The sequence below is a fragment of the Chaetodon trifascialis genome, chromosome 1 (assembly GCF_039877785.1).
Source record: "Chaetodon trifascialis isolate fChaTrf1 chromosome 1, fChaTrf1.hap1, whole genome shotgun sequence".
Lineage (NCBI taxonomy): Eukaryota > Metazoa > Chordata > Actinopteri > Chaetodontiformes > Chaetodontidae > Chaetodon > Chaetodon trifascialis.
In genome coordinates this window covers 3295111-3306406 of record NC_092056.1, presented here as the reverse complement: position 1 = coordinate 3306406, position 11296 = coordinate 3295111, and the positions used below count along the sequence as shown (strand labels likewise).

Genomic DNA, 11296 nt, shown 5'->3' with positions numbered 1-11296 from the left:
GGCAGAGGGGGGCGACACAAATATTCTGCTGATACTGGGACAGGTGAAAAGGCCCAAAGGGTTGTTATTTCAGACTTATAATCAGAATCAGAATCAGAAAAAGCTTTATTGCCAAGTACGATGTTACACATATGAGGAATTTGCATTGGTGAGGTTGGTGCATGACAAGAAATGTAAGAAATGGGTCCTTAATATGTCTGACTATAATGAAGTCAGTATATATTTAATGAACTGAACTTCAAAATGGTCTCCTCCTCCTCAGCCAACTACAAGGATAAAATTCAGTTTTTTTTCATGCTTAATGCACAAGTAATAATAATCTATTGATATGTGATAATAGTCCCGGGGCAGTTTTATGCATTGATTACGTTTTAAATACATTTTCCTGATAATACCTTTCAATGCAGACCTTCTTCTTGTAACAGACTACTTTTGCAGCGTGGTTTTAGTAATTTTAATTACGTAAACGATGTGAATACTCCACCCTGTTTATATGTCTTAAAACAAAACGTTTAACGACTTTTATTTTGAAGCTGTCTATCAGCGCTTTAGGAGTTTTATTTTGACGTCTGTGAGCGACCTCCTCCCGGAAGTATTTTGCATCATCTGGTCTGTACTCAGTGTGTCGTGAGGGGGGTTGGCAGAGGGTCAGATGAGGACCTCGGTTGATCAATTCGAGTAAAATTTCCCGTTTTTGTGGCATGTACATATCAGAAAACACAGAATTACCATGCACATCCTCACCCCTCATGTTTACTGGGCGCAGCGTCACGGAGAAATTTATCTCCGGGTGGAACTGAGCGATGCAACGGTAGGACCGACCACCACATCCATCTGGCTGCTTACAGCCTTAACTTAGAAATACTTGTCGGTTACTGCTCCGATATTTTGTTGAAATGTCTGTAAACTTCTTTTTCTCGATTTTGTGTGTGTAACGTTAGCAAGCTAAGCTAACGTTTGTATGCTGTAGCTTTAGCCGGAGTTGTAGCAGGCACAGTTATGCTAAGTGTTAGCTAAGTGATGGTGGGCAGGAATGAGGTGGCTAAACTGACCTCCAACGTTAATTTGTGAAGGCCAAAATAAAGCAAACAAGCGACATTCAAACACATTTGTCCCGCGTTCGGAAACTATATGTTTGCTGTTTAAATAACACGATTTAACGGGTGCTAATAGCCGTTTAATGTCAGTCGCCGGTGTCAAGTAACGCAAACGGTTTTTTGAAATGTGATAAAGATGTTTGTTGTCGATATTAACACTATAAAACTACACCAATCGCTTTGATTTCCATGTTTGCATTCAGTCTTTATCAACTCGACAACTTCACTTGTGATTTTCTTTTCTTCATTGAAGAGAAGAAAGCGTTGAGGCTGCCGAGCCCATTCAAAACCTCTATTAAGAACACTGTGGATTTTGTGTGGCTTTGTCTTCACTTCATCATTGAGTCTGTCACTGATTGCTTTAATTCCTCTCTGCTGGCTGTGTGTTTGCATCAGTAACATAAACGACAGCTTCTTCCTCTCCTTGACGTTTCCAGGTTCACTCCATCCTCGACCTGCATCTGTTCGACAAACGTCCCATAAAAAATGCATGAGTTTTAATGGTTGTTCTGGATCTTGTTAAGCGTCTTTGGAGAATGGCTTCATGATAACTGAAACGGGCTTAGAGAGAGGAACACCTGTCATGACACACATGTTTGGCCAATCGTTGAAAAAGAACAACATTATAATGTTCATGGGATTTATTGCAGCGTTGCATTACTCTCAGCGGGGTGTACCCAATAAACTGGCCAAGTCTGTTCATGTTCTATATTTTTCCAGGCCAACAATGAACTATTACTGCTAACAAGTGTTTCCTGTGTAGCCACAGCCCCACATATCGTATTTGTCTGTGTCATAGAGCTCCATTGTTGTCCAAAGACATACATACATCGTCCTGCTGCTGTAAACTAGACAGCACCAATGTGTATTCATCCACTGCTGAAAACAGTCCCCGACAAAAGCACAATTTACTCCTGTTTGAGTAATGTTTGCGAAAAACTGCTGTAATCAGCTGTTTTTGGACATTATTAAGAGTTTGTAAAAGTCAAACTTACGTCTTCAGTTGGAACCAGTGGGCTTGGGGTTGAGTGAAACAGACGCAGTAGGGAAGTGTATAAGTATTCATGGGGTTTGTTGACAATAAGACAGACTTGTCCTTTCATTTCCACTTTGTGTGCGCCACTGTCAGGCTGGTTGTCATGGCTGCCGTTGTGTTTTTCAGAATATCGACATCAGCCTGCAAGAAAACAACACGCTTCAGTTCAGAGGTTGGTATTTACAACCCTGATTCAAAAAAGTTGGGACTCTATGCAAAACATAAATAAAACAGAATGTGATCACCTGATAGTCCTTCGTGACATAAACTCAAACAAAAACACCTGTTTGGATCATTCCACAGGTAAACAGGTTGATTGGTAACAGGTGAGAGCATCATGATTGGGTCTGAAAGGGGGAACCTGGAAAGGCTCGTCGTTCACGAGCGAGGATGGAGCGACTTTTCACTTTGTGAACACATGATTGGATAAAGGATGTTACTGTGTTGGATTTTCTGTTTTTATTTGTGTTTTACGTAGCGTCCCAACATTTTGGAGTCAGGACTGTATGTTTGTTCATAAGATAATATAGACCTCACCCCAGTGGAAATTGTGCAGCAGCTGCAGTACAATGTAAGAAGTGGTTGAAAATATAAACATGCATTTAAGAGGAAAAAAACGCAGACATGAACCGTTCGAGAGAAGTTGCTCAGCTGCATAATAACTATTTTAAAGTGAAGCTTAACTGTAAAATATTCCAGAAACCTTCACTTCATTTATGAGGTGTGTTATGGAGGCAGTGCATGAAACACAGTGTAAAGCCTAATGTTCTTGTAATGTGAAAATATAACCGTGATATTGTTCCACAGCACAGGGCCATGGAGCTAAAGGAGATAACGAGTATGAGTTCAGTTTGGAGTTCCTGGAACCAGTCAGGCCGGAGGTATCAGTCTTTTATTCATCCATCACTAATTAACTCACGTCGCTTGTTGTGCTGAAGATCTGCCGGATTCTTTGTCTAATTTTGACCATTTTCTGCCGATGCAAGCTTAAACTTTCTGAACAATAGCACACATGCTGTGATTTATCTCTCGCTGTTCAGATTCCCAGTTTTATCATAGCTGGAATACATGACAACCTGCAGGGCGCTGATTGAACGAGTGTACAGGCCAGAAATGACCGCCGTCATGTCAAAGTGAAGGCTGATTGAAAAACGTCTCCCTGCTGAAGTGAGGCTTGATTAGCTGGCACTCCACGGCTCGGCAGTATTGTCATTATTATCAGTGAATTTATTTCTGAGACAAAGGGCTGCAGGTTTTTACTCCCTCGCTCAACTAAAATGCATTTAGATGCAGTTTGTCAGACCTTTGACGTCTGCTGATGTTCGTTAGCTATCGCTCAGTTACCTGACCTTTAGGTTATGGACCATCAGCAGCACGTACTTAAAGTATGAATCACAGTCTTCTTGTATGAAGGATACAGAGGAACAGACTGCCCTCACAGCAGCTGCTCACGTTGTTTTACCTGACGTCGTTTCCTGCCACCGTGCTCTCAGATCAACCACAGGTCCACCCAGCGTCAGGTGGACATCAAGATCAAGAAGCAGGAGGAGCGCTGGTGGGACCGGCTGACGCTGCAGGAGAAGAAGCCTCTGTTTTTGGCTCCCGACTTCGACCGCTGGCTGGATGAGTCTGACGCCGAGATGGAGCTTCAAGCTAAGGTAGGAACTTGAAAAGCAAACCTGGCATTGCTCTGCCATGAAGGCACATGACTGCAAAGCAGCGAACAGGCTCGGTGTTGCAGCGTAGTCGGTGCAGAGATGAGAAGACAAGAGGCCTGTGTGAAGGTTTTTTAGCCCCGGGCTCCCCTCATGCTTAGCCTTGCAAAGCCATCCCACAAAACTTTGCATCGCTCGTTGTGGTCTGGAAAAGTTCAACCTGGACCAGGTGTAGCTTTAAATAAGCTACCTGACCTGTTCCAGTTTTCTGACTGGAAAAATGTTACTGGGATGCTTTGTAAGTGTTCATGAATGATCCAGTAAAACCTGTCTTTGATTTTCTTGATTAAAAATGAAAAGTTTCTTTCTGTTCTGCCCGACAAACATAATGTTCTGGTCACTTTGCTCCACTGTAGACATTTTAATCGTCTTTCATTTTACTGAATGTGATCAATACAGTTTCCTGTTGTACTTTCCTGTTTCAAACATTTCAGAGATCAGAATTCATATTTGATCATATTCGTCTTTGCAAAGTGACATTTTGATGGCGTGATCTCTTTCAGGAGGAGGAGAAGATTAACCGGATACACGTGGAGTCAAGAGTTCATAAAGACCGTGAGTCGCGCTGAGCTCTTCACCTGCAGACTGGCAGATGTTTGTGATCGGACCTTTGTCGTCCGTGTTGTCTTGGACTTCTGTTGTCCTGCAGGAGGAGTTTTAGCATCAGTCGTTCATTTGAGTTCTTGTGTCTCCTCAGCGTACCTCGGGCTGAAGAAAGGCTACCTGTTCATGTACAACCTGGTGCAGTTCCTGGGATTCTCCTGGATCTTTGTCAACATGACCGTTCGACTCTTCATTCTTGGTCAAGGTTTGTTGAAACCGCAGGGTTGAATCAGAATCAGTTTGACAGGCCAAAGGAAATACCTGCCTTCTTCAAGCGCATCATTGAGGATGTGCCTCATTAATGGTCCTGAATGCAGCATCAAATTCAACAGACTCTGCTGCCAGAAAGTGTCATCGGTGACGTAAATCTGTGAGATTAGTTACGTTTCGATAACCGATTCTGCTGCACGAACTGGAGACATTTATTGGATTTATTCTTGAGTGCTGAAAAAGAAATTCAGTGAACCGTGATGTTTACAGCAGGAAGTGTTGGTAATAATCGTCCTGATCGCATTTGTTTGCTCTTCCAAATAAGTTTGGCAAAGCTGCAGGTTTGTTTACGACCTCTCTGATCAGCTGACTGCTCGTCTTTCTTGCGGCCAGTTCATAAATATTAAAAATCCACAGTGAGAGAACAAATGGACAAAACTCTGCAGATAAGAACAACACACAAAACAAGGAAAGTGAAAACAAAGTTGGCAAACTGGACCAAATAAAGATTAAAGCAGGAATAAAACTCCTTAATCGTTTTGAATTTTATGGACTGAATCATTTTGAGTGTTTCTGCAGCTGAAAAGCAGAAAAGAGAGAAGCACAATAAGCTGGAGCGAGCAGTGAAATGAAACAAACAGGAGGTCCAGAAGAGGCAGAGGACAGGTCTTTGTTTCTGTGTGTGAGGAGCTATTTACAGATGAGCTCGTTTGAATAGAAACGGGAACACGGAGGGGATTTGTTTTGCAAATGATCGTGAGGGTTGTGCGCTGTTTAATTACGTCTGTTTGTTTCTCTCCGTCTGCCTCCAAAGATTCGTTCTATGACACCTTCCACACCACCGCCGACATGATGTATTTCTGTCAGATGATGGCCGTGCTGGAGGTCATCAATCCCCTCCTGGGTCTGGTGAAGACCGGCTTCTTTCCTGCTATGATACAGGTAACACAGGAGACCTGAAGGCGTTTTACTATTTACTGCAAAGTATGAAAAAAAATATCTAAACACAGCAGCCAATGGAGTATTCACACATATGCTATTTGGCCAAAAGTATGTGGACGCCTGAACATTAGTGGAATTGGCGTTGCCGTCTCTGCACTATCAGAGAAAACAAGCAGCCCAATGTGACCAATCACAGTTCTTAAAGGGGAGCTTCACACATCAGAGTGTTTGCAGTGTCGGGGAGAGCCAGGATCCGGGATGCTTAATGTGAGATGTGCTCTTTCTCTGCTGCGTGACGCTGCAGGTCGCCGGCAGGAACGTCATTCTGTTTGTCGTCTTCGGCAGTCTGGAGGAGATGCAGAACAAACCCGTCGTCTTCTTCGTGTTCTACCTGTGGAGCACCATCGAGATCTTCAGGTCCGCTCGGCTCGCCTTCCTCCTCTCTCTGGTGAGCGTGTGTTGTTGGCCCGCCGTGACGTCCGCTCTTCCTCCTCTTCCTCAGGTACCCTTTCTACATGCTGGCCTGCATCGGCACAGACTGGAAGCTGCTGACGTGGCTGAGGTACAGCCTCTGGATCCCTCTGTACCCGCTGGGGGTCGTGGCTGAAGGTTAGACGCTAGTCTGTTATTGTTAACGAGAAAATGGCGTCATGACCAGAAGTGCTGCTGACTGACTGTGTGTGGTTGTGTTTCCAGCGGTGGCTGTGATCCAGTCCCTGCCCATCTTTGACGAGACTCGTCTGTTCGGCCTCCCCCTCCCGGCGGCGCTGGGACACTCTCTGAGCTTCTCCTACACTCTGCAGCTCTACCTGGTCCTCATGTTTCTGGGTGAGAGGAAGTCATCTTCTCTTTAACACTCTGTTTGTTTGTTCCTGCCTCTTTTCTGACTTTCAGTGGGATTTAAGACGAATTTAGGTCATAAATCGTCACAACAGCAGCGTTCGTTAACATTACTGACAGACACAACGTGGCTGAAGAACAGCAATGAAAGATGCTGATTATAAGTACAACAGGTCAATAAGGCTGCTGACCAAATCTGCTTTCAAACAGGAAATGCTTTATATTAAGAAAGTCTTTTAAGAAATGAATAAACAAAGATAAAATGGGACAGGTGTGTGTGTAGGTTGTTTACGGTTGTTTCATTATCTGCTCCAATGAAAATCAACTTTTTACACTTGATTAATGTCCACGGGATGTTTTTTATATACTACAAACATATCTGAGTGAAGAGGTTAACGCTGTGGCTGCATGGACCCGCAGTGGACCAATGACAGTCTCAGAAACACAGATCCAGACATCCAGGGTTTCATACGTCACACACTTCAGGAACCAATGCCGCCAACTTTCACCGTTATCCGTCAGTGTTAAGATGAGGCGTGGAGGGATTGCTTTTCATGGAAAAACTAAATGTTTTTTTAGGGTTTTAATGGATGCAGGAGAGGAGCTTTAACTTGAAATTCAGACTGAACCAGAGCAACATTATCTGAAGATGTGATCTGTGATAACAGATCAGATAATCTGACATGTTTTGGTGGAAGCTGATGCATTTTGTTCTGAATCACAGAGTCAAACAAAGACAAAGAACAAACTTGAATGCACTTCACTTCCAAACTCAAGCCCACGCGGGTTTGCTGCTCAGGTTTAGTTTGTAAAGTGTGACTGTTTGAGCCAGCAGTGACTTCACCACTCTGTGCAAAGACGTCGCTGTAAACCGTTTGTGGAGGAGTTAATGAATTGCTTGAGGCGTCTTTTCCGTCAGCGTCACTCTGACCGAAGTTCCCTCTCCTTCGCAGGACTCTTCATCAATTTCCGACACCTGTACAAGCAGAGGAGGAGACGATTCGGCTCGAAGAAAAGGAAAGTCCACTAAACAGTCACCGCCTTCACTTTGCACACCCTCTGAACTGCTGCCCACTTCCAGATAGACCAGCTGTTTCCTCTTCCTCTGATGGCCTTTTCTCATCTTCCTCCACGCACACGCACACTCACTGACCAGGGGCCAGATGTATAAATGACGTGTGAATGTCACTCAGAGGCGTATTCATAAAGTTAAATTGAAAAGTTCACGTTCGCGCCGTCGCCTCCCTGTTAACGATCTTTTCATCTGACCCTGAATCATGAAGCCGTCTGCTCCACTGTGAGCTCTGTGGATTCACCTCTGATCACGCCTCTGATGTTTGATAATGATTGATTTTCACCACGTGACGGGCTCCAGGCTCGTGATGGATTGTGAGCGTCCACGGCCGAGCGTAGTGACGGCTGTTCTGGTTAAATCGCACTTTTTCGTAACGGAGCGGGTGAAGTATTGATATGCAAACGGTTGTTTATGGTCATTTCTCCGTCCGTTAATGGCTAACTGCAACAGGAAATGAAGCTTGCGCACCTGTTTCACTGCGATTGAGGCTGATATTAAGGGATGGTGAGCATTTCTGTCTTATATGGTGCTTCTAGTGGTGAATCTGCAGAGTTTTATGCTTCTGGCCCCTGCTGTCGGAGTGCTGCTCCCCTTATTCCTCCTCTGGGTGAACTGTTAACCTTCTCCAGACCAAATCTCGTCAATCAGTACCAGCTCGACGACTCGCCGCTGAACGGACGCCACCTGCAAACATGAACAGGTCGATCCAGTCCAGAAATCTGTCAGCAGTCGAAGGTTTTCCTATTTCTGATTAGTTCTGTTGAAGTAAAACAGCTCCTGTGTACAAACTGTATTTATATCTGTCACATCATTTATAAGACGAAGGTCATTGTCGTTTCAAAAATAATATTGTTACCCTTCAAGACATGTTTCAGTGATACTTTAACCTTTGAATTACAAATCACAGATTCTACACAGTCAGCATTTATTAACCTTCCTTTTCTGTTACTGTATGTTAAAGTTAATGCAGCTGAAAGCCAACAGTTTTGATACCGCCTCTCACGTGGTGTGTTCAAGGAAGCTTCTGGGTGAAGCGAACTCATACAGTCATCTGCCTGATGCCACGTTTGTTTGATTTCTTCAACACATTTGCCAGAAGGCGGGATTCTCGAATGTCTGAGCGTCACTTAAAAGCACCTCGAGAGCTTGAAAATCGTTCTTCTTGGCAGCTGCGTGAAAACTCGAGCAGATTTTGAACTCGTAGGTTGTTGGAAAAATCGGTCAGCGGAGGTGAAAAGTTTACACAAGTTGCAGTTGATAAGCTGAAACGCCACTTTGATGGTTCTTGACTCAGTAGTGAAACAGTCTCGATGCCTTTGCATGAAGACACCGGCTCTGAACGGTGAACGGTCAGTTTTACATTTCTAACACTGACCCTTGGATGAAGCCTTCAACGTTCACTGCTTTGAATATTGACAAAGTCATGCAAATCGCTCAGAGGAAATATTCGTAACTGCTCTTTCTCTGACACGACACACTCGCTTGTGTTCATACCTCGTACCTTGGAACAAGATGGTTCAAAATGAAGCGATGTGAGGTTAAAAACCCTTTTTAAAACGCATGAAAGGAGTCTGTAGCTGAGCCTATAGGCACAGGAATGGACGGTGAGGACGAAGGCCTTCATGAAATAGTTGATCTTTATAAACACGTGAAATGCTTTTAGCTCACTAATACTGTCATTTTCCTCTATTGAGCCCATTTCTGCCTCTTCAGGCCTGACCTCACCTCCAGAGTCCAGTTATCTCTGGATACACTGATCACTGGCTGTTTTTAAGGCACCTGTGTGCGATTTAAAAATGAACAACTTTGGTGACCCCGAGTGGTCGTATTGGGAAATGCAGCAGAGTGTGGCGCTCCCTCTGAGCTGAATGAGCAGAAAGCAACACAAAGCAGCGCAGGTGTTCAGTGACGTCTTGGTTGGCCTTTAATCGCTTTCAGAAATGTCTTCGTTGCTGCAGCAGAAACACCAACGTGTTGCTCGTTATGTTCGTTCCTGAAGATGAGTGACAGACAGATTTAACTCGCTTTCAGTCTGTTATAACTTATCTTAGCTCTCATAAGTTAAACTTTGTCTCCTTGGTTTGATGGTTTTGGTTCATTTGGACCCCGAATGTCTCGGCTGAACTGTCCCTCAGATGAAGAACATGAGAAGATGCAAAAACGAGGAGATGTTAAACATCCGTCCGTTCTCCATTTCCTCCAACTGTCTGTTTACCTCTGAGCCTTTTTCTTCTTTTCCTCTGTATTTATTTGTGTTTACTGAAGTTGTTGCTTTTCATTTGTTTGTTTCTGATTCATTGTGTTTTGGGAAAGGTGTGCAGTGGACGTCCAGCTGCGTTTAGATTATTTATTGCATTTTAAGAGTCCTGAGGCGGCAAATTCAGGCTGACGCTGCGTTCAGTTGTAAATCAAAAGTGTGTTTTCCTGACAAATAAACATCAGAGCCCTGACTGTGGGGGTGCAGTGTTTTTTGTGTGTGTTTGCAGTTGTTTGTATTTTACCCAGGAGGACGCTTCAGTGGACATTAATTTGAAGATGCTTCTGAGTCTGATTGTTGGCATGAAGTACTTTCAGATATGTCAGCGTGCTCCAACCAAACTTTATGTTTCAGAACATCAGTAATACCCTTTCACATACAGGTGTAGAGGATAACTTCAGTGTTTCAGGCCTGTCAGGTGCCCATGAAGACCTTCAAGCTGCTCGTGAAGACGTCCCTTCCTCGTGTCCCTCTAATGTAAGAGATGGTGGACAAAACCCACAAAACGTGCTCCAAAGTTTATCTGAAGCTAACATGAGGTGGATGTCCTCTCAGACTTGATGATTACAGGAAGTAAAACCTGTTTCAGAGCTCATGTTGGCACCAAAAACTGAACGTTTCCTTTAAGTTCAGTGATTTAAGTAGAATTCAGACGTCTTTAATCGTGTGCTTCATTCATCTTTTGAATAAATCAGAATTTAAAAAGCATCACTGTAGTAAACATTGGAATGAATCCTGGATGTTCTTTCATTTTCAGACTGAATGCTTCTGCGTGAAAAGGTGAAAATTATGCGACTGTATCATGTGTTCTGTTATTTAATGTAAAACCACCCGTGGAGAGAGTGAACTGAATGTTGTGATGTTAAACAATTCAGATTTATTTCTGTGCTTTTTCAGTTTTCTTAATGTTTTTCCACCATCGCTTCACAGGTCAAAGAGTGTGTTTTCAGTAAAAAGTCACTGTGATCGGTTGACGTTGAGGCCCTGTCGCTCGCTCAGGTGTCACCAGGTGTTTCCGCCTAACCTGATTGGACCTTTTCTGACGTGTCCCTTACTCTCCTGCCAGTTTTGTAATGTCCGTTCAGCCTTTATCATCCTTATTTTGACGTTATGGTGACCTCACGTGATCTCAGCAGAGAGAATCAGGCGCAGTGAAACACACCTGTGACTCACGGAGGTAATTTAAGATTTTTTTTTTAAATTTTAATAGTTTCTTATTTTAGTTTTTGAAGGCAGCTGTGATAAAAGTGATTTTTATTACTTTTTATTATTATTTTAATTTTTCTTCTGTAAATCCATAATTTGGTCAATTTGAACTTACTTTGCTGTCTTTATTAATTCAAACTCTCTTCGCTAATTCTGAACGAAAAGACTAAATCGTCACGTTAAATTTTAAAATTGGAAAAACCCACCTGCACTTTGTGTTTTTTGTTAAACTAAATTTTCTCACGCAGAATGTGAGGACAAACCATTTGCGCTCTTTGGACACTTTAAGTGTGAAATTTGCCATTTATACTGTGA

The 11296-nt window shown here is 43.2% G+C and overlaps 1 protein-coding gene across 1 annotated transcript; it reads left to right on the top strand.

Annotated features, from left to right (window-relative positions):
- The first annotated feature begins 613 nt into the window (after nt 1–613).
- LOC139335961 (very-long-chain (3R)-3-hydroxyacyl-CoA dehydratase-like) lies at nt 614–9986 on the top strand. The gene is made up of 11 exons (XM_070969747.1): nt 614–811; nt 2260–2305; nt 2941–3014; nt 3627–3791; nt 4352–4403; nt 4546–4656; nt 5476–5603; nt 5908–6020; nt 6106–6212; nt 6300–6431; nt 7397–9986. The coding sequence occupies exons 1-11, from the start codon at nt 731–733 to the stop codon at nt 7471–7473; spliced, it is 1086 nt and encodes a 361-aa protein (XP_070825848.1). The 5' UTR covers nt 614–730; the 3' UTR covers nt 7474–9986.
- Nucleotides 9987–11296: the final 1310 nt, after the last annotated feature.

Coding starts and splice junctions, on each gene's coding strand:
- LOC139335961 (XM_070969747.1), top strand. CDS start 731: ATGCACATCCTCACCCCTCATGTTTACTGGGCGCAGCGTCACGGAGAA. Junction 812..2,259: donor TGGAACTGAGCGATGCAACG/GTAGGACCGACC, acceptor TGTGTTTTTCAG/AATATCGACATCAGCCTGCA. Junction 6,213..6,299: donor GCTGGGGGTCGTGGCTGAAG/GTTAGACGCTAG, acceptor TTGTGTTTCCAG/CGGTGGCTGTGATCCAGTCC.